The sequence below is a fragment of the Pristiophorus japonicus genome, chromosome 3, assembly GCF_044704955.1.
Source record: "Pristiophorus japonicus isolate sPriJap1 chromosome 3, sPriJap1.hap1, whole genome shotgun sequence".
NCBI lineage: Eukaryota > Metazoa > Chordata > Chondrichthyes > Pristiophoridae > Pristiophorus > Pristiophorus japonicus.
The window spans coordinates 90,439,534-90,462,924 of NC_091979.1; the positions used below are offsets into that span (position 1 = coordinate 90,439,534).

Genomic DNA, 23,391 nt, shown 5'->3' on the forward strand with positions numbered 1-23,391 from the left:
CCTTGCATTGTTTTGTTGCAGAGTTGAGTGCAGTGTAGTGACCCAGGGATGCAGCATGTGCATAAGCGTGCCTGGGGTCATGTGGGGCGGTGCTCCAATCAGGAAACAAAAATCGCCAATGCCCATTCATGATTTTTTAGTCTCACTGGGCCCAGTTATATTAATAAATAAATAAGTCTCTCATTCGTGATAGATTATTGTCACCCTTTGCCTATTTGTGTTGGGATCAAGAGATGGGTTGGAGATAAATATTTATTTTCAAGACTTTTTTATCATGACCGGTGTATATTTCAAGCGGCTGCATATCCCACTCCTCTTGCACTGTTTATTAAAAAAATGCATAATTGCTGGGCAGTTAGTGGGCAATTAGCCCAACTCTGTGCCAACAATATGGATTTCACAGTCGTAGCAGATGATCTGTCAAGTCGGAACTTGACAGATCGCAAGTTCGGGATTTAGCACATGCGCTTGCCGAACCTGCGGTCAATTTCAAAGGCAGCATGATTGCATACTCTGAGAGTACGCCACGATACCGACCACAAATTCTGCCCCAAAGTGTGCGAAGTTTGTCTCTATTAGATCACAACTGCTAAAAAGTAATGTGATTACCAAGCATATTTCATTTAAAACTCTAACTCAGTAGAGAAAAAAGACTTTCAGCTCATCATTCGGAGCTTGATTAGAAGTCAGGTCCCAAGGGTAAGAGGGCAATATATAAGCGTCCTGCACTACTCAGTCCTCCATTAAAGCCTTCACTTATATTGAAAGTACATTACTTCTACTCAATAATTTCTAATTTATAGCTCCATATGAAACCAGATAAAACCAAGCCTTACTTTTTTGTAGCTGGATCATATTTGGAACACTTTTCTGATTATTAAAAAACCATCTTCTTCATGAAAATATTTAACCAACTTTTTTTTGTTTCGAAAAAGAGAAGAGCCATGTGTTATTTTCACCATGAAGATGTCGCATGCAAATGACTCAATAATGATATCATTAAACAAAATCACCAAACACTTCGTCAATACCCCTCTAAAAGTATTATGTTAAAAAAATTGTCAATTTATCTACTCTTGTCAGGTAGCGCCATCCACACTTTGTGCTGTGTATTGTTTTTAAAAATGTTCTTCCCCTTACACCTCTCTGTCATGTAGACATTGACTAATTCCACGGAAACTGGAGGCCCTATGATACCTTGCCAAAGTGGCCATTTTTCATATGTGAGGCAAGCCAGTCGGCAGTTTATTCAACCACTGAGGCTATTGCACATTTCCCTGATCCACGTTCAGTCAATATTCACGAATCTGCAGTTTCTATTTTGATCACTGATAGCAAGCAGGGACTGAATCGTTGGCTGATTATTTCCTCTTCTCAGCCTAGAAATGTTGAGACCAGTTGATTAACTTCATCCTACCTAAGATCAGCTAACTCAGCATTGTCTAAGGATCGAGCCTTGAACTCTGCTGATCTGTGAGGCACAATGCGTATTTATCCAACAAATTATCAGAGGCGCTCTACCTATATTTTTAATTAGAGTATTTTTCATTAAGCAGCATTCTTAAAGAAAATGTACTGCTATAGAGTTTCAAAAGAACAGTCTGATTTTGACAACAACTTGCATTTATATAATTAATATAGAGCAGTAGAATGCTTAGTAACAATTAGAAAAATGAAATTGCTGAATTCTTTAAAGCTTAGACTTTTGCATCTCTTTGCAATCTGTCTTGTGAATTTGTAGACTATGATGTATATGTACCATAATTATACTTGCCCTCTTCATTGATGTAACTAGTTTAATCGGTCTAAAAATTAGATTGCTGTGGTGAAGTGGGATGGCTGTCACTTATATGCAAATGATCCAAAAATTCTGCAGGCAGGACACTAATGTAATAAATTGCCCTGGACTTGACAACTACATTGAAGGATGTCAAAAAATCAATTTCTCATTATGTAAAATTCTCTGGGTTATATCCTTCCAAGGACTTTAATTTTGTCTGGGCGAACAGCACATTTTACTGCAGCTTGTATTAATTAAAGCATTTGGTTTGTCAGCACCTCCTTAATGAAGGCATGTGCATACTGGATTTGAATTAGTCTCAATCCTGCTTTGCGTTTTTGTCATTAAACAACCCATAATCCAGTACACCACCAAGGCCAAAAAGCATAAGAAGTAAAGATAAATCAGGAAGTTATGATTAAGTGTCTTAGGTTTGATAAGCCTCTAATTAGGGCAAGTGCTTTGTTGTGATGTAGCATCTAGAACAAACCCTGCAGATTTAGCGGTAGTGCGATTCTCTGCACAAGCCAGCCAAGTGAGATTGGCTGTTGCTATTTGAACTAGCAAGAGTCTTGTGCTTTAGGACTATGCCCACTAGCATTTGTATTGAGACAGCCCAAACTCATTTCATAAAGAATCCTTACAACATGTAGACAGCTTACAACATTCTTTCATACCTTCACATTTTTTTACCTTGGTGCACCAACTGTGGGAAAGAAGATGGCATTTTATCAATGCCATTGTGAACTAGCTGCTCGAAGGTGCGTCATTGGGCTTGCAGATGACTGTCTTGTTCGTTGTTCCTCCCTTCCTGTAGGAAATGCAGGCCCTGCTTGGCTGAGACCAGGAACTTGCTGGGATGGAGTTGAATCTGCATGTCTCCTTCTGTCAATGTGCATTGGTACTACAGCATGTACACCATTGGGCTGCCCAATTACACTACACTATCTTTTCCATAGCTGTGTTTTGAAAACAATCAGTTATCTAGTAAAGAAAAAGTGCTTGGTTGTTAGAATTTAGGAGCAATTTGAATAAAAAGGTTACAGATAATTTAGGTCCAATATCACATGCTGTGAAGGTAAGTGATAGGGAGACAACTTAAATACAATTATCTGTATATATTAAACAGCATAAATGTCAGATTTCAGCATTTACTAGAATCATCAGGGGAGAAATTTGTTTTAGCTAATAAAGTTTCACTAGCAATTAGAGTTAACGGCCGCTGAAAATGGCCACAATGCTAATGGAGCAAAATTCTTCTGAGGGGATAGAGATTGTTGGTGCAGCACTTACCAGCATTGCAAAGCCATGCAACACCATCCTGGTGGCTTTCCTGGAGGCATTGACCCAAAGTTCATGTGCAGGAGGGCATTACAGCTTTGCACAGCCTCTGGAAGTGAGGCTATAGAGCTTGCAAGTAATTGCGGACAATGAAGAGGTCTGAAAGTTAAAGGGGCCATTCACCCTGAAGTAGTGCAAATTAAAATGAAGTGAAACAATGCAGTTTTCAGTTCTTTCTACATTTAAAAAACTATTTAACATTAAAAAGAAGTCCCAAATGTGAATATTCAGCTCTTAAAGCTGAATTCCTTTCATAACCTTGAGAATATGGGAAAACTGCCTCGGCACTAACACAAATGGCTCAGCAAGCCAGGGAAGTGGCATCCAGGGTATCTCACGCAACACTCCAACTTTGTGCAATGAGTCAACATTGCAAGGCAGGCCCTCTCCCCACAGGGGCCAGGAGGCCCTCCAGAAAGAATGATATGGAACCACATCACCGAGGCTGTCACTGCCAGTGTCACCCCCACAACCTGGCTCCAGTGCCCAACAAAGCTTCATGATCTCAGACCATTGGTCAGGGTCAGTGAATGCATCTTCAAAAGTCGTCTCCTACCAACTGTACCACTAGCCTCATGCACTGCTCAATGCACGACCCCCATCCTAAAATCACTCAATTACCAACAATCTGCACCAATCACAAGGCACATCTCCCATTCCTATTCTCACCTCACCTCTTTGGAGGACAGTGTGCTGGCCATTCTTGACAGGGCTATCGCTGAGCCCTTGGCCAGTGGCGGGGCTGAAAGGATACAAGATGCTGATACCCTCATACATTATACTCCTTCTGGCATGCACTTCTTGCATTCCTGCCCTCTCCTCACCACAACTCCACCCTTATCAGCAGCCTTCCACCAGCCATGCTGCAGCCACTGCGTGACATCAGTAGGATAGGCAAAGGCACACTCAAGATACTCACTAAGAGAATGCATAAAGGTGATGAGTTGATTTCTTGATGTCACATTAGATGGATAGATATATATAGGTGGATTGGAAAGTTTCCTTTATGGTGGCTTTAATTTCAGCATCATGGCCAACAGCACATTGAGATGGTTAGTAACAGATTGAAGGTAACATGCAGGACTAATGATAAAAGGGGAAATGGGGATGTGGTCACTGGTACTGCAGGTGAATAATTCTATCTGGATATCCCAGCCACAAAGAGGCTGTTTGGGTTGCATCCTTCCATCTGATTCTCTTCTGTGTCTTCCTCTTCCCTCTGCAAGTGGATGCTATAAATATGAAATGACAGCATAAAATGTTGGAATAGTCAGCTGGTCCAGCAGCAGGTCAACCTGAGACTTGAACTCTGTTTTTCTCTCCATGGAGGTTGCCTGACCTGCTGAGTATTTGCAGCATGTTCTGTCTTCTAAAAGGCTTTTATTTACCATCTGAGCCCTTGCAAGTATCCAGCAGCACTCCTTTCACACTTTAAAAAAAACTTTTCACATCTATTGCAGCAAGCCACCACTTCAATAAAATCATTAAAACACTCCAAAACCTTAAATCCAAACTTACCTGAACAATTTGTATGTCCCTTTAATAGGTGCTGACATCACCACCATCAGTCTATTTGCATGTCAGGTTAACCTGGCGTGCTTAGGACCCAGCGCTGAATTCAGCGCTAGGGACTAAGTTTGCGATTGTGATGTAAAGTTGGAGTTGCATGCCGATTTATGTCACAATGCCGCTATTTTGTCTAGCATGGCGCTGATGGTTATCGGCAACACAAAGATAAGGTGAAAACGACACCCACTGCGGGAACTGCCAGCAGGTGGCGACAGATTGGAGCCAACAGCGCTACAGAGTGGCACTAAGGCCATGAATTTCTAGTCCTCGAAGGAGCCTTTGTTGACTCTTTTAAAGAGTTATCTAACTAGTCCCACTCTCCTTTTTCCCATTTTTTGACGACTTTCCCACAGAAACGCTTTGGAAAGGAGTCACATTTAAATGTAAGGTTTTTAAAGCACTGAAAAGGAAGGTGGTTAAATTGCAAATGAGCTAGGAATGGAACTTGTTTCCTGAAAGACTGAAAACAGTAAGTTATTCATTAACATGTTCTGGTATTCAGTGAACATCTCCACGCCCATTATGTTGGGAAATTCTTGGTCCCGGGTTCTTGGCAGGTATTGACTCTACTTTCTGATCCTAAACAAAAGGAAATAATAACAGGGACAAAATCACTCACTGACAGTCAAGTTTTTAAAGAGAAAATGTTTAGGTTAGGCTTTTGCCAGATCAAAATGTTTGAATGCAGAATGAGAATTGGGAGCTACTTTGTTCAAATCAAACAAGGTAACCCATTGATATCTGGCTTGTTTATTATTTTGTAATATTATGTGTGAAGACATTTTGTATTGATAGAATTAAACAGACCTAATCATAACTTGCTTTGTATGTTCACTTCCTATCTGACAAATAAAATGGTTTCGTGATTCATATCTGGCACCATCATACCAAGTGCTTCCTTTGAAAACATTGGACAGATGCATATCGAGCCAATGTGTGAAAAGTAAGAATATCCAGTTCACATCAAAAGGGGACACTATTATTACACTATTTCTAGCTAGATTTGGGCTGTACGGACACAGCCCTGAACATAAAATTGTTTATTGTAGTGACGAGCACCATTGTACCCAAGGCAATATCTACGATAAGATTTGAAACTTCTAACAATGAGAATTCACTTCTGTTTGAAAAATGTCACTTTAAAACAAATGATTTTTCTCTGATATTCTCCCAACTATTTATTGTGCAAACTATTTACAGTTTTGAGTCTACAAGTATTTGGGAGAGAAAAATTGAGGGGAACCTGTGTTTATTTTGAGTGATTTTAATGTGCTTCAAAATTTAGCTGTTTGCATACGTGAGACTAGTAGAGATAATTGAGGTGAAAAATGATATTCAATGTAGTGTGCGGAGGTGGAAACTGTTGACAGAGAAAAAAGGAAGTGGAGACAGCTCAAATATATGCATTTTTGTTAAGGACTGCCAATTTAAGGTCTAACTAGGGTACCAATGCAAATCATTCACCCACTTTGAAAACATTTCTCGATCTCTCCTTGGCAAATACAATCCAAAATATTAGCATCACAAAGCTCCAATTACATCTTGGCCACAGGATTTATTTGATAAATTATCCAATTTTACTTCTGGTTTGCTGACTGCATTTCATTCAATATTACTGACTGCAGCTCATTTTATAAACCTGGTAGCAGGTAGGAACCACACTTTTAAAAAAAAAAAATCAGAACTTTGGTTCTGATCAGTTTTAGTCTCCTTATTTAAGGAAGGATATACTTGCATTGGAGGCAGTTCAGAGAAGGTTCACGAGGTTGATTCCTGAGATGAAGAGGTTGCTTTATGAAGAAAGATTGAGCAGGTTGGGCCTTTACTCATTGGAGTTCAGAGGAATGAGAGGTGATTTTATTGAAGCTTATTAGGGGGCTTGACAGGGTAGATGCAGAGAGGATGTTTCCGCTCATGGGGAATCTAGAACTAGGGGGCACAGTATCAGCATAAGGGGTCGCCCATTTAAAATGGAAATGAGGAGGAATTTCTACTCTCAGAGGGTCGTGAATCTTTAGAATTCTCTACCCCACAGAGCTGTGGAGGCGGGATCATTGAATATATTTAAGGTGGAGATAGATAGATTTTTGAATGATAAGGGAGTCAAGGGTTATGGGGAGCAGGCAGGGAGGTGGAGTTGAGGCCAATATCAGATCAGCCATGATCTTATTGAATGGCGGAGCAAGCTCGAGGGGCCAAATGGCCTACTCCTGCTCCGATTTCTTATTATGTTCTTATGTTCTTATGTTCTTATGTTATGTAGAACTGAGCTTGCACAATTATAGTCTTTAGATGCCTCTGGATTCTAATATAAACTCTGTTCTTCAACTTTAACACCCTAGTAACTATCAGAAAGGGCAAACTAAGTTCAAGGTAGGGTACGGTGGTGTAGTGGTTATGTTACTGGATTCGTGATCTAGAAGCCTGTATTAAGAATCAAATGAATGTGGCAGTGAAATTTGGCACCTGAACGCCGGCTTTTAATGGCATAATGCCTTCATCCTGCACCAATCCGCTGTACCATCAATCTTCCAGCCACCATGTCAAACCTGAGGGTGGCTGCTCAGTGACAAGGGCTATCCGCTCTATACCTGGCCGATGGCTCCCCTCCGCAACCCCATAATTGGTGGCCAGAATTAACATAGAAACATAGAAGCACAGAAAATAGGTGTAGGAGTAGGCCATTCGGCCCTTCGATCCTGCACCACCATTCAATATGATCATGGCTGATCATTCACCTCAGTACCCCTTTCCTGCTTTCTCTCCATAGCCCTTGATCCCTTTAGCCGTAAGGGCCATATCTAACTCCCTCTTGAATATATCCAATGAACTGACATCAACAACTCTCTGCAGCAGGAAATTCCACAGGTTAACAACTCTCTGAGTGAAGAAGTTTCTCCTCATCTCAGTTCTAAATGGCCTACCCCTTATCCTAAGGCTGTGTCCCCTGGTTCTGGAGTTCCACAACATCGGGAACATTCTACCCGCATCTAACCTGTCCCGTCCTGGCAGAATCTTATATGTTTCTATGAGATCCCCTCTCATCCTTCTAAACTCCAATGTATAAAGGCCCAGTTGATCCAGTTTCTCCTCATATGTCAGTCCTGCCATCCCTGTAATCAGTCTGGTGAACCTTCGCTGCACTCCCTCAATAGCAAGAATGTCCTTCCTCAGATTAGGAGACCAAAACTGAACACAATATTCCAGGTGAGGCCTCATTAGGGCCCTGTACAACTGCAGTAAGACCTCCCTGCTCCTGTATTCAAATCCCCTAGCTATGAAGGTCAACATACCATTTGCCTTCTTCACCGCCTGCTGTACCTGTATGCCAACTTTCAATGACTGATGAACCGTGACACCCAGGTCTCGTTGCACCTCCCCTTTTCCTAATCTGCCGCCATTCAGTTAATATTCTGTCTTCGTGCTTTTGCCCCCAAAGTGGATAACTTCACACTTACCCACATTATACTGCATCTGCCATGCATTTGCCCACTCACCTAACCTGTCCAAGTCACCCTGCAGCCTCCTAGCATCCCCCTCACAGCTCACACCGCCACCCAGTTTAGTGTCATCTGCAAACTTGGAGATATTACACTCAATTCCTTCATCCAAATCATTGATGTATATTGTAAAGAGCTGGGGTTCCAGCACTGAGCCCTGCGGCACTCCACTAGTCACTGCCTGCCATTCTGAAAAGGACCCGTTTAACCCGACTCTCTGCTTCCTGTCTGCCAACCAGTTCTCTATCCACATCAGTATATTACCCCCAATACCATGTGCTTTGATTTTGCACACCAATCTCTTGTGTGGGACCTTGTCAAAAGCCTTTTGAAAGTCCAAATTCACCACATCCACTGGTTCTCCCTTGTCCACTCTACTAGTTACATCCTCAAAAAATTCCAGAAGATTTGTCAAGCATGATTTCCCCTTCATAAATCTATGCTGACTTGGACCGATCCTGTCACTGCTTTCCAAATGCGCTGCTATTTCATCCTTAATAATTGATTCCAACATTTTCCCCACTACTGATGTCAGTCTAACTGGTCTATAATTGCTTGCTTTCTCTCTCCCTCCCTTTTTAAAATGTGGTGTTACATTAGCTGTCATGTATGTAACCACAATGTAACACCACTGCATTACTGTATACACTCAACCTAGATGCACACCTTGACCACATGGGGTGAACTTGTGGGAGACACTCCTTACCTGATCTCACAGGTATAAAGAGGGAGGTCCCATGCAGGGTCATCGTCTTTGGAGTCCTGTGAATAAAGAGAAGGTCACAGAGTGACCTTGTCCCCAGGATATGCCTCGTATGGTTTCATATTGTAGAGTAAGGACTTTACATTGGCGACGAGAAATGGGAATTCACGATCCACAAGAATGGCCACAGAGGAACGGTACTGTGTTGGGGAAGACTGAGACGATTTTGTTGAGAGGCTTCAGCAAAGCTTCGTTACGAAAGAATGGCTGGGGGATGCAGCGGCCGACAAGCGAAGGGCTCATCTTTTGACCAGCTGCGGACCAAAGACTTACGTGCTCATGAAGGACTTACTGGCACCCGAAAAGCCGGCGGACAAAACCTTTGAAGAACTTAGCAAATTGATTGGGGAGCACCTCAAACCGGCGAGTAGTAAACATATGGCCCGACACAGATTCTACACCCACCGACGTCGTGAAGGACAGAGCATACCGGACTTCGTAGCGGACCACCGGCGTTTGGCCAGCCTCTGTAAGTTCACAGACGCCTGCAGGGGGGAGATGCTGAGGGACTTCTTTATCGAGGGCATCGGTCATGCGGGAATTTTCTGCAAATGAATTGAGACCAAGGATTTGACCTTGGAAGCGGCGGCGTTGATGGTTCAAACTTTCATGGCGGGGGAGATAGAGACGAAAATAATATACTGCACAATTCTGCCTCTAACGCGGCGATGGATCAGGGAGTCAACGTCATCAATGCGACTCAGAGCCCTGCAGGCAGGCAGGGGCAGTCCGACACTCCCCAGGCAGCAATAGACCCCAGAGTAGGACTTCAACAGAGACAATTGCTGGCTGAAAGGACATTCACGCCATCACAGTTGTCAATGCAGCCTGGGATGGGGCCGTTGACACCCACCAATAGGGTAATTAAGAGCAGTCAAAGGGACAGTCAGCGCGGAATGCCTGCCCATAGTCTCTTTGTTCCCAACAATGGAAACTTTAACTCATGTTGGAGGTGTGGGGGAAAACACTCAGCTAGATCTTGCAGATTTTAACAGTTTGTCTGCAGGAACTGCAATCTCAGTGGCCACTTAGCTCGAATGTGCAGGAAGTCTGCAACCAGACTAATATATGAGGTGGATGAACCAGAAGAGGGTTCTTTGAGGCAGGATGACTTTTGGGGCAAATCGATGGACGCCAAGGTTCAGCGAGTCCATGTGGCGAATATTCACAGTTCATACACCAAAACGGCACCAATGATGATGAGGGTTTTATTAAACGCTATCCCAGTACACTTGGAGCTGGACATTGGGGCAATTTGAGAAGCAATGGCCACTTAAAGCCAGGAGACCCACATTAGCACATATTGAGACACAATTAAGGACTTACACTAAAGAAATCATTCCGGTGCTAGGCAGTGCAATGTTGGCTGTCACACGCAATGGGTTAGTGAAGCGGCTGCCACTCTGGATTGTCCCGGGCAATGGTCCCGCACTGTTGGGGAGGAGCTGTTAGCCGAGATGAATTGGAAATGGGGGGATGTTCGCGCAATGTCATCTGTGGAGCGAAGTTCGTGCTCACAAATCCTACAACAATTCGATTCACTATTCCAACCTGGCGTCGGGACTTTCAAAGGCACTAAAGCAGTGATACACATCATCCCGGACGCCAGGCCAGTGCACCACAAAGCCAGAACGGTGCCGTATGTGATGCGGGAAAAGATCGAGAGCGAATTAGACCGGCTGTTGAGAGAGGGCATCATCTCGTCTGTTGAATTCAGCGACTGGGCGAGCCCCATCGTTCCCGTCCTAAAAGCGGATGGCTCTGTCAGGATCTGTGGCGACTACAAGGCCACCATCAATCGGGTGTCCCTACAAGTCAATACCCGCTCCCGAGAGCATAGGACCTCTTCGCCACGCCGGCAGGCAGCAAGCTGTTCACCAAGTTGGAACTCACTTCAGCCTATATGACCCAGGAACTGGCTGACGAATCTAAACTACTGACCACCATCACCACGCACAAGGGACTGTTCGTTTATAACAGGTGCCCATTTGGCATTCGATCAACGGGCACGATTTTTCAACGAAACATGGAAAGCCTGCTTAAATCCATTCCTGGAACGATCGTATTCCAGGATGACATCCTCATCACGGGTCGAGACACCGAGGAACACCTCCACGCTGACTGGACCGAGTAGGCCTGCGACTCAAGAAGTCTAAATGTGTGTTCTTAGCTCCTGAGGTTGAGTTTCTGGGCAATGGGATTCGGCCCACCGAATCCAAAGCAGAGGCGATTTGACGAGCACCCAGGCCCTGCAACACATTGGAGTTGCGTTCATTCCTGGGACTGTTGAACTATTTCAGGAACTTTCTGATGAACTTGAGCACGTTGTTGGAGCCGCTACATGTGCTCCTGCGTAAGGGTTGCGATTGGTTTTGGGGGGACTGTCAGGAACGGGCTTTTGATCGGGCGTGAAACCTACTTTGTTCAAACAAGTTGTTGGCCCTGTACGACCCCTGTAAAATATTGGTTCTGACATGTGATGCATCGTCCTATGGGGTTGGGTGCATGTTGCAGCAGGGCAATGCTGAGGGTCAACTACAACCTGTGGCTTATGCCTCCAGGTCGCTCTCTCAAGCAGAATGGGGATATGGGATGGTCGAGAAGGAAGCGCTTGCATGTGTCTATGGTGTAAAAAAAATGCATCAGTACCTCTTTGGTAGGAAGTTTGAATTACAGACAGACCATAAGCCATTAACATCCCTGTTGTCAGATAGTAAGGCTATCAATGCCAACGCATCAGCTCGCATACAGCGATGGGCTCTCACGCTGGCTGCTTATGACTACTCCATCCGGCACCGGTCCGGCACTGAAAATTGCGCTGACGCATTCAGCAGGCTTCCACTGGCCACCACTGAGGGGGCAGCGGAGCAAAGCGCCGAGATGGTCATGGCTGTCGATGCCTTTGACAGCGCAGGCTCCCCCATCACAGCACACCAGATCAAAATCTGGACAAACAGAGATCCCCTCCTATCCCTGATTAAGAAATGTGTCCTGACTGGGGATTGGGCGCCCGCACACGGAGCATGCCCTGAGGAGGTCAGACCATTCCACAGATGGATGGATGAGCTCTCCATCCAAGCCGACTGCCTACTACGGGGTAGCCGGGTAGTTATGCCCCAGAAGGGTAGGGAGGCATTCATCAGGGAACTCCACAGTGAGCACCCAGGCATCGTGCTGATGAAGACCATTGCCCGGTCACGCGTTTGGTGGCCTGGAGTTGACTCAGACCTGGAACACTGTGTTCGCAGGTGCACAACGTGTGCCCAGCTGGGTAATGCCCCCAGGGAGGCCCCGCTCAGCCCATGGCCCTGGCCCACCAGGCCATGGTTACACATTCATGTTGACTACGCGGACCCTTTCATGGGTAAGGTGTTCTTTATCGTGGTAGAGGCATACTCGAAATGGATCGAGTGCATCATTCTGAATTCATGCACGTCATCCACCACTGTGGAAAGCCTATGTGCGATCTTTGCAACCCATGGCTTGCCGGACATCCTGGTTAGTGATAATGGCCCGTGTTTCACAAGCTACGAATTCCAAGAGTTTATGTCGGGCAATGGCATCAACCACGTCAGGACTGCGCCGTTCAAGCCGGCCTCCAATGGCCAGGCGGAACATGTGGTCCAAATCATTAAGCAAGGTATGCTCAGGATTCAAGGACCCTCCCTACAATGCCGCCTATCGCTTCTCCTGCTGGCCTGTAGATCCCGACCGCACTCGCTCACAGGGGTCCTGCCTGCAGAGCTACTAATGAAACGGACACTCAAAACTCGGTTGTCCCTCATTCACCCAGTCCTGACTGACATAGTTGAGGGCAAGCTCAAGTCACAAAACGAGCACCATGACCGTAATTCGAGCGGGAGATGTACAGAAATAAATGATCCTGCATTCGTCCTCAATCACGCCATGGGGCCCAAATGGCTTGAGGGCACTGTAATTGACAAAGAGGGGAATAGGGTCATCGTGGTAAAACTCAACAATGGCCAGATATGCCGTAAGCATCTGGACCAAGTAAAAAAAAGGTTCAGCATCGACACTGAGGAACCTGAAGAAGACCATGAGATGGAACTCACCACACCGCCAGTGAACGAGCAACAAGAGCAATCAGAAGAATGCACAGTCCCTGCGGTCAGCCTGGACAGGCCGAATCATCACAGGTGACAGACACTCACGTCAGTGTCCAACAACCAGAGCCCCAACTGCGGAGCTCCACGGGGGAGCGTAGATCGCCTGAAAGACTAAACCTATGATCCCAATAAGACTTTGGGAGGAGGAGGTGATGTCATGTATGCAACCACAATGTAACACCACTGCATTACCGTATACACTCAACCTAGATGCATACCTTGACCGCAAGGGGTGAACTTGTGGGAGATACTCCTTACCTGATTACAGGTATAAAGAGGGAGGTCCCACGCAGGGTCATCATCTTTGGAGTCCTGTGAATAAAGAGAAGGTCACAGAGTGACATTGTCCCTAGAATGTGCTTCGTGTGGTTTCATATTGTAGAGTAAGGACTTTACATTAGCTACCCTCCAGTCCATAGGAACTGATCCAGAGTCGATAGACTGTTGGAAAATGATCACCAATGTATCTACTATTTCTACGGCCAATTCCTTAAGTACTCTGGGATGCAGACTATCAGGCCCTGGGGATTTATCGGCCTTCAATCCCTTCAATTTCCCTAACACAATTTCACGCCTAATAAGGATATCGTTCAGTTCCTCCTTCTCACTAGCCCCTCGGTCCCCTAGTACATCCGGAAGGTTATTTGTGTCTCCCTTCGTGAAGACAGAACCAAAGTATTTGTTCATTTGGTCTGCCATTTCTTTGTTCCCCATTATAAATTCACCTGAATCCGACTGCAAGGGATCTACGTTTCTTTTTCTCTTCACATATCTACAGAAGCTTTTGCAGTCAGTTTTTATGTTCCCAGCAAGCTTCTTCTCGTACTCTATTTTCCCCTCTTAATTTCCCCTCCTCTACTGAATTCTAAATTTCTCCCAGTCCTCAGGTTTATTGGTTTTTCTGGCCAATCTATATGCCTCTTCCTTGGATTTAACACTATCCTTAATTTCCCTTGTTAGCCACGGTTGAGCCACCTTCCCCATTTTATTTTTACTCCAGACAGGGATGTACAATTGCTGAAGTTCATCCATGTGATCTTTAAATGTTTGCCATTGCCTATCGACCGTCAACCTTTTAAGTATCATTTGCCAATCTATTCTAGCCAATTCACGCCTCAAACCATCGAAGTTACCCTTCCTTATGTTCAGGACTCTAGTTTCTGAATTAACTGTGTCACTCTCCATCTTAATAAAGAATTCTACCATATTATGGTCACTCTTCCCCAAGGGGCCTCGCACAACAAGATTTCTAATTAGTCCTTTCTCATTACACTTCACCCAGTCTAGGATGGCCAGCTCCCTAGTTGGTTCCTCGACATATTGGTCTAGAAAACCATCCCTAATACACTCCAGGAAATCCTCCTCCACCGCATTGTTACCAGTTTGGTTAGCCCAATCAATATGTAGATTAAAGTCACCCATGATAACTGCTGTACTTTTATTGCATGCATCCCTAATTTCTTGTTTGATGCTGTTCCCAACCTTACTACTACTGTTTGGTGGTCTGTACACAACTCCCACTAGCGTTTTCTGCCCCTTGTTATTCCTTAGCTTCACCTCATCATCCAAGCTAATGTCCTTTCTTACTATTGCATTAATTTCCTCTTTAACCAACAATGCCACCCCGCCTCCTTTTCCTTTCTGTCTATCCTTCGTAAATGTTGAATACCCCTGGATGTTGAGTTCCCAGCCTTGGTCACCCTGGAGCCATGTCTCCGTGATGCCAATTACATTATACCCGTTAACTGCTATCTGCGCAGTTAATTCGTCCACCTTATTCTGAATACTCCTCGCATTGAGGCATAGAGCCTTCAGGTTTGTCTTTCGAACACTCTTTGCCCCTTTAGAATTTTGGTGTAATGTGGCCCTTTTTGCTTTTTGCCTTAGGTTTCTCTGCCCACCACTTTTACTTTTCTTCTTTCTCTCTTTTGCTTCTGCCCACATTCTACTTCCCTCTGTCTCGCTGCACAGGTTCCCATCCCCCTGCCATATTAGTTCAACTCCTCCCCAACAGCACTAGCAAACACTCCAGCTCGGACATTGGTTCCGGTCCTGCCCAGGTGCAGACCGTCCAGTTTGTACTGGTCCCACTTCCCCCAGAACCGCTTCTAATGTCCCAGGAATTTGAATCCCTCCCTTGTGCACCACTCCTCAAGCCATGTATTCATCTGAGCTATCCTGCGATTCCTACTCTGACTAGCACGTGACACTGGTAGCAATCCTGAGATTACTACTTTTGAGGTCCTACTTTTTAATTTAGCTCCTAGCTCCCATAATTCGTCTTGTAGGACCTCATTCAGTTTTTTCCTATATCGTTGGTACCTATATGAACCACAACAACTGGCTGTTCACCCTCCCTTTTCAGAATGCCCTGCACCCGCTCCGAGACATCCTTGACTCTTGCACCAGGGAGGCAACATACCATCCCCCTCAACAGTACCCAAAGCAGTGCATCTGTTTTGCAGGAGGATGACCGCAGGGGACCCCTGCACTAACTTCCTTGCTCTGCTCTTCCTGTTGGTCATCCATTCCCTATCTAGCTGGGTACCCTTTACCTGCGGTAAGACCAACTCACTAAACCTGCTATTCACATCATTCTCAGCATCGTGGATGCTCCAGAGTTCATCCACCCACAGCTCCAGTGCCACAATGCAGTCCGTCAGGAGCTGCAGGCGGATGCACTTCCTGCTCACTTAGTCGTCAGGGGCACTGGAAGCGTCCCTGACTTACAACATAGTACAGGAGGAGCATAACACGTGTCCGAGCTGTCCTACCATGACTTAACCCTTAGATAAACTTAAATTGGCAACAATGCTAAAGGTTATTTACTGATGAAAGAAAAAAGAAAAACTACTTACCAATTACCAGCCAATCACTTACCCACTTGGCTGTGACGTCACCTTTCGATTTCTTTCTACTTTTTTGCCTTCTCACCCTGCTGCAGCTGCACCAGCTGGCCTTCTGACTCGACACTGCTCCTCCTCCTCGCTCTCCCGCTCCCCAACTGTGACTGATGGGCCTCTTGTAGGCCTCCCGACTCGACGCTGCTCCTCCTTCTCACTCTCCCGCTCTCCAATTCATATAATTGGACCCGTGCTGTTACGAGGTACCTTATCGAGCAGAGCATCGTGGTGCTAATGCAACAGTTTTGTTGCCTTGACCGCTCAGGAGGAAATCTCCAGTACACACCAGATGTATATCCCATCTCGTGGTGGTCTTCTGCATCCTCCACAACGTGGCCATCATGAGGCCGCAGCCCTTGCCATCATGGGTTATGTGACCACCTGAGGAGGAGGAGAAGGATGAAGAGGAAGGGAGGAGGCGGGCAGCAGATTTCCATGAGCATCATATCAGAATCCGGTTCCCTGAATAAAACCCTAGATCCCCGTTACTCACCAATTCCCACCTTACCATCCCTCTGTCACAGAGCATCACAGTGTCCTCTTGGGCACAAAGCTAAAATGAGAGCCACCACAAAACAAATATTCCAAAGATAATTATAAATGAATCAATCTAAAACTACATAAAGCACCTGTAAGGTGGATGCAGATAGAATATTTAAACTCATAGGGGAAACGAAAACTAGGGGACATAGTCTCAGAATAAGGGCCGCCCATTTAAAACTGAGATGAGGAGGAATTTCTTCTCTCAGAGGGTTATAAATCTATGAAATTCTCTGCCCCAGAGAGGTGTGGAGGCTGGGTCATTGAATATATTTAAGCGGAGATAGACAGATTTTTGAGTAAAGGGTTATGGGGAGCGGGCAGTGAAGGCGAACTGAGTCCATGATCAGATCAACCATGATCTTATTGAATGGCAGAGCAGGCTCAATGGGCCAAATGGCCTAATCCTACTCCTATTTCTTATGTTCTTATGTTGTCGAGCGCCCTCATAATATATGTTTCAATAAACTCACCTCTCATTCTTCTGAACTCCAATGAGTATAGGCCCAACCTACTCAACCTATAAGTCAACCCCCTCATCTCCGAAATTAACCTAGTGAACCTTCTCTGAACCGCCTCCAATGCAAGTATATCCTTCCTTAAATACAGAGACCAAAACTGTACTCAGTTTGCCTTCCCTGCCTCACCAATATGCTGTACAGTTGTAGCAGGACTTCTCTGCTTTTATACTCCATTCCCTTTGCGATAAAGGCCAACATTCCATTTGCTTTCCTGATTAATTGCTGTACCTGCATACTAACTTTTTGTGTTTAATGCACAAGGACCCCCATTACAACCAATGCATCCATTTGCCTTCTTGATTACTTGCTGTACCTGCATACTAACTTTTTGTGTTGCATGCACAAGGACCCCCAGGTCCCTCTGTACTGCAGCACTTTGCAATTTTTCTCCATTTAAATGATAATTTGCTTTTCTATTGCACTCCATCTGGCAAATGTTTGCCCACTCACTTAGCCTGTCTAAATCCCTTTGCAGATTTTTTGTGTCCTCTTCACAATTTGCTTTCCCACCCATCTTTATAGCATCAGCCATCTTGGCTACATTACACACGGTCCCTTCATCCAAGTCATTAATATAGATTGTAAATAGTTGAGGACCCAGCACCGATTCCTGCAGCACCCCACTGGTCACTGCTTGCCAACTGGAAAATGACCCATTGATCCCGACTCTCTGTTTTCTGTTAGTTAGCTAATCCTCTATCCATGCTAATATATTACCCCAAACCCCGTGAGCTTTTATCTCCAGTGCTGCATCTAACAATCTCCTTGCCCTCTTTCTTCTCTGTTGCGTCATGGTTGCATGCAGAATGACAATGAGGAGCTTTTGCCACAAAGCACCTCCCCTTTAAGTAGTGCAGAGAGCCAAGGCAAAATGTTATTGGCCAGTAGAGTGCACCCGATATTGGCCCACCTCTTGAGCACTAAGCCAACCAGCATGAAGGACATTCGCTGGGCAAGAGTTGGGCAAGTAGCCCAATCGCTGCCCCACAGATGTTCTCTCTGCGGGAATATGTGCGATCTACCAAAATAAATTTTGACAGACTGTAAAAGCCAGTTCTCAGTGCATGCTTATCAAGAACCGACATTTGCGAGGCCTCGCCGTGTGCGTGTGCACCTCATATGCACCTGGCAAGGCTGTAATTTTCAGCCCAATGTGTTCCCTTTGACATACACATTGGGTAACAATCTCACACACACCCCTATGTGGTCATCTCCAATTTTTCACTAGGCAGAACTGATGGAACATTCTGGCAAGACTAAGTTGACGACAAATCAGGAAGTTTGTGTATTTTGGAGAACACACATAACTAAAAAAAAAACAACAATTACAAACTTTTTAAACTTCCCCTACAAGGCTTCCCATAACAACAAAAAAGACAAAAACGCATGACACTATCCCAAATAGTGGACAGAATATTCGCTTTTTGTTTTATTTTTCTTTGAGGCCACATGCTAAGGATTTCAGTTTTTCAACCCCAGGTGCCGCTAACACAGAAAACAGGCATATAATATAAATGTATTTATTATTACAATTGTCCATATGCAGTGTCATGTTTTTTTAAAAACAAGTTCAAAGCAATGCAAGGGGCAAACACAATAATTGCTCATCAAGTAAATATTTAGTGACTTGTACTGTTAGTCCCTTCTTATTAGCTTCTTGTCCAACAATTTTCATGATAAACTTTCACCGTAGAAATCACTGCAGGCTATGGTTTCAATCAGGATCTAACATGGTCTAACACAATCCTCCGCTTGCATATCTGAACTTTTTAAAAAACTTGAGGAATCTAGGTGAAAGGCCAAGGCCTGTAGCACAGAACATCATCAAGGTTGAAAAGAACAGGAGAAAACACAAGATAAAACAAGTAGTGAGTGATAAGGTGGTGCCAGGCTTGGGTTTTTGAAGCTTAGGAAGGAAAGACAGAGAGCAGTAAGAATTGCTACAGTTGTGAGATGATGAAAAAATGAATTACAGTAGGAGATGATGCAATGAGTCACAAAGATGCAGGAGGAAGGAGAAGGAGTGTGTTAGCCCAGGTTAGATCCTGATTGAAATGATAGCCCACATGGATTTCTACAGTGAAAGTTTATCATGAAAATTATTAGTTAAGAAGCCAATAAGAATGGACGTAACAATACGCATCACTAAACATTTACTTGCTGAGTATTGCTCTGTTTGCCACTTGCATTGTTTAATACTTTCAGAAACATACTTAGCTTTTATAATAGCAGTAAATCCTGGCTCCCCTCGTGGATTTCAGCAATGGATCTTCTCCCTTTGCTCCACCAAGGTCCACTCCTCTCCAGACATAAGTGCTCCCTCTCTCCCATTGAGGCCTGTCCCCAGTGATCGGGTCTGATCCTTCACTTCCTTATAGTAGTTTTAGCAGCAGCCCTGCCTCCCATTATTTCTCAAACCACTAGGATCTCATCTCACCGGTATCCAGGCTCCAAGCCCTGATCCTTAAGTCAGGAGCACAGGCGGTGTTGCTGGTGATTAGGAACATGAGGTTTAGTTGAATACTGGCTCATTCAAAGCTGCTTCTTTAATTTTTAGGAACAGTAGGAACAACGCTTAGCAAATCAGCTGATCTGCTAGTTTGGATGCTGACTAAGCCTCTTAAAACTTGAGCTGCTGGTCTACAACAGCTTGATGCTATGGTGGATTGGGCTGGGGGTGGGTGAGGGTGGGATGGAATGTGGGCACATAGTGCAGACCCAGCAGAGCAGGAGGATATAACCAGGGCATAGGGTTGGAAGTGGTCGCAGTGGTAGAGTGCAGCAAAGCCATAGAGATGGCCTCTCCCCCCCACCACTCATCAAATCAAGAAGCTAGGGGACTGAGCCAGTTGATCTCAGCAAGGAGAAAGTTGGTAAGGCAGGCGAAATTCAAACAGGATAGGATGCGGACAGTGGAGTCCTAGATGAATAAGAATCTGTGTAAGACAGAGCTTGGGAGGCCAGCTATGAAGTTTTTGAAAACAAAAAATAAAATGCTGCAGATGCTGGATATCTGAAACAGAAACAGTTCTTATGAAGGGCTATGCCTGAAATGTGGTATATTTCCAGCATTTTCTGCTTTTGTTTTAAGTTATTGGAAAACTTGAGTCTGGAGGTGACAAACAATGATATGAGAGTTTCAATGCCAGTGGGGGTGAAGTAAATGATGGTGGAAATGGGCAGTCTTGCTGATGGATTGAACGTGACATTTGAAGTTCAGCTCAGATTCAGCAGGACATATGCTTTTATGCTGCCTGAACCAGCTGAAGGGGCTGGAATCAGCGCCATGGATGTGGATTTGAAGAGAAATAAAAAGACACAGAAACCTTAACTGGAGAAAGTGTGTGAGAGCCATTCAGGGAGGGAGAGAAAACAAATGTGGAAAACATAGAGAGGGTGTCAAAGAAAATGGGAGAGAAGTAGACAGGATGAGAGACTATTTTTTAATTTTGTCTAAAAGCAACACCATTGGAGATGTATATTTTTAATTCACAGAAATGTATAACATCAGGTGCTTTACATAAAATCTGGAGGATTTTTTTTGGTCTGATATTTTTTAAACTTCAAATATCAAAGTGGCTATACTGCCACCTAGAGGAAACTAATATTATTTTTCACTTCAGAAGAAATGTTTAAATAGCTTAATATATGTTATATTGTTGGAAGGACCTCGATTTTCCTTGCTGAGGCTGAACACCCAGGGGTCGATTTTAACTCCTGGTGGGAAGCTGGTGGGAATGGACATCAGTCCAGTGCAGGAGTGTGAGTAGGAGGCCCAGCAGATTTTAACTGCCGAGCCTCATTTCAAGGCTTGCCCATTTTTGGCGGAAAGTGGCTGCTGGTTGCCAGGAGAGGCCGCAGATCAGGCGTCCCACTGGCTGCTCGCCGGCAGCGGAAGGTTACCGGCAGCAAGGTCAGTCCAGGGGGCTGTTTGAAGTGTTTCATGGACACGTAGGGTGGAGAGCCCGGAGTAGCAGAAGCCTTTATGAACCTCGTGGAATAGCAGTGCTGTTTTTCTGGGTCTCGGTGAGGAATGTTTTTTTTAAAACTTACCTCAGTGGGGCTGGCTAGCTTCCTGACAGGTTCAGCTGGTGGGCCGGCTATGGTGGACGTCCTGCTCATGAATATGTTAATATGCCATTGGCATCCCATGTACAGAATGGGATCCTCATCTTCATTTAACAATGAGACTCCCATCAGAGTCCAGCAGGAGGCTCACCTACTGCCAAAACCAGCAGTGATAAAATCACAGATCGGCGGGAATTGAGAGGGGAAATGGAGCCGCTCCATTTCAACTGTTTACCCCACTCCATTTCCGCCGATCGGGAGTTAAAATTCCCCCTCAACTCTCTGACAGCTGTTTACACCCTGTCTCCTTGTTTTCCGCCAAAGTGTCTGCTGCATCAGTCGAAATTTTCAAGACTGAGATCGATAGATTTTTGTTAGGTAAAGTTATCAGGGGATATGGATCAAAGGCGAGTAAATGGAGTTGATGTACAGATAGAATAATGAAACCGATTCACAGGGCTGAATGGCCTACTTGTGTTCCTCTGCTCATACGTTCCTAAAGAAAAGGGACATGTATTTTCTGATCAAATTATTATTGTTTTTCAGTACTTGTCAATCTTATGACAGAAATGTGTGTCAGAATAGTGTATATAAATTGGGCCAAGTCGAAATATGAAAAACAAAATGACTGCATTCTAACATCTGTCCATTTCGCCACCATACAGGTTCTATCCCTGGGTGCTGATGTTTTACCAGAGTACAAGCTTCAGACTCCTCGCATCCACAAGCTCACCATCCTGCACTATAGTCCTTTCAAGGCCGTCTGGGACTGGCTAATTCTGCTACTAGTAATTTACACAGCTATCTTCACCCCCTACTCTGCAGCCTTTCTACTGAATGACCGGGAGGAGCAGAAGAGAAGAGAGTGCGGATACTCCTGCAGCCCACTGAATGTCGTAGATTTAATAGTGGATATTATGTTCATTATTGATATTCTAATAAACTTCAGAACAACTTATGTAAACCAAAATGAAGAAGTGGTTAGTCAGCCAGCAAAAATTGCAATTCACTACTTCAAAGGCTGGTTCCTCATTGACATGGTTGCTGCAATACCTTTCGACCTGCTGATTTTTGGATCTGGGTCTGATGAGGTAAGTCATAAAAATTACAATTAGTATAATTTTTATTGAAAAGGAATTCTTAAAAACATCAAAATATTTAGAATTTAGTGATCAAGACTAGCAAGTATTTTCTTTGGCTAAGACAGACTTAGGTTGTCCATGCAGTAAAATGTCTTAATTAACTGTTCACTGACCTGGGGGGAAATGTTGTGTGAGTTTGCTTATTGGTGTTATAAGTAAATGTTTTGATATCTGTAAACTGGTTAAATTATCTTTCATGTGCTAATTAGTGGATTGACATGCATTATTCAGGCAAACTTTTAACTTACTCAGGTAGGATCTCCTCATATACCCAGGATGCACAATTGAGCTAGGCTAGCATACAAAAATAACAGATTGAACACTTGTTGAAAACTATTTCAAAAGCAAAATGCTACTAGCTAAGGATGATTTATATCAGGAATGTAGGTGTAAATGGATTTGACTCTGTTATAATACTCTTAAAATCACGTGACTCCTGCACCTTGGTTTAACATGCCAGTATCTTCAATCGAAAGGTTAGAGACGGGATGAGCATTTGAGCTTGTGGGGGCAGAATTGACTTCAAGGGGGCGAAATTGCCCTTTTTTATAGCCTCATTAGCATCTGCAGCGGCGCTAACGGGGCGCAACAAGATTATCGCTCGGGGGAAGGGGTCGATAGCGCCTCCGGGGAAATTGCCCCTGAGGTTTGGGGGGAGGCGATGTGTCATTAGCGGCACGCCCCGCGATTTGCACCCCGAGCTGACGCACGCACGGCGATGGAGTCGTCGGCGAGCAGACCGACCCCTCACCACCCCGCAGGGGAAATTACCCCGCTGGCGGCGAGGATGGCACCGGCTGGTGTCACTGCCAGCTTCGCGAGTCGTGAAGCTGGTGGACATCCGTCGCTGGGGTACCCCTTAAAGGGGAGACTGGTTACGCACTGGGCTGCCATATTTTTCTGTCGGCCGACACTTCTGACAGCCCGAAAATGGCGACCCTCGCTTCGATTGGGCCGCCATCCTGCAGCCTGGCACTCCATTATGGATGCCGGGTTGTTGGCTCGGTTGAGGGCGTTCCTGGTGGCCCAGTGCCGGCCGCCAAAGGGACTGCAGAGCGTGCAGCGGCCCTCCCCTTTAATTGAAAGAGAGGGGCGTTCTGCCTCATCAGCGCTAGGTGGAGCAATCGCGTAGTGCTG

At 44.8% G+C, this 23,391-nt stretch overlaps 1 protein-coding gene across 1 annotated transcript in view; it reads left to right on the forward strand.

Moving 5' to 3' along the window:
* LOC139257742 (voltage-gated inwardly rectifying potassium channel KCNH7-like) overlaps nt 1-23,391 on the forward strand; it is a 643,748-nt gene that overhangs the window by 517,483 nt on the left and 102,874 nt on the right. Inside the window, exon 8 of the mRNA XM_070874608.1 lies at nt 21,778-22,203. Within this exon, the coding sequence (XP_070730709.1) occupies nt 21,778-22,203 (426 nt within the window). The remainder of the gene's footprint in view (nt 1-21,777; nt 22,204-23,391) is intronic.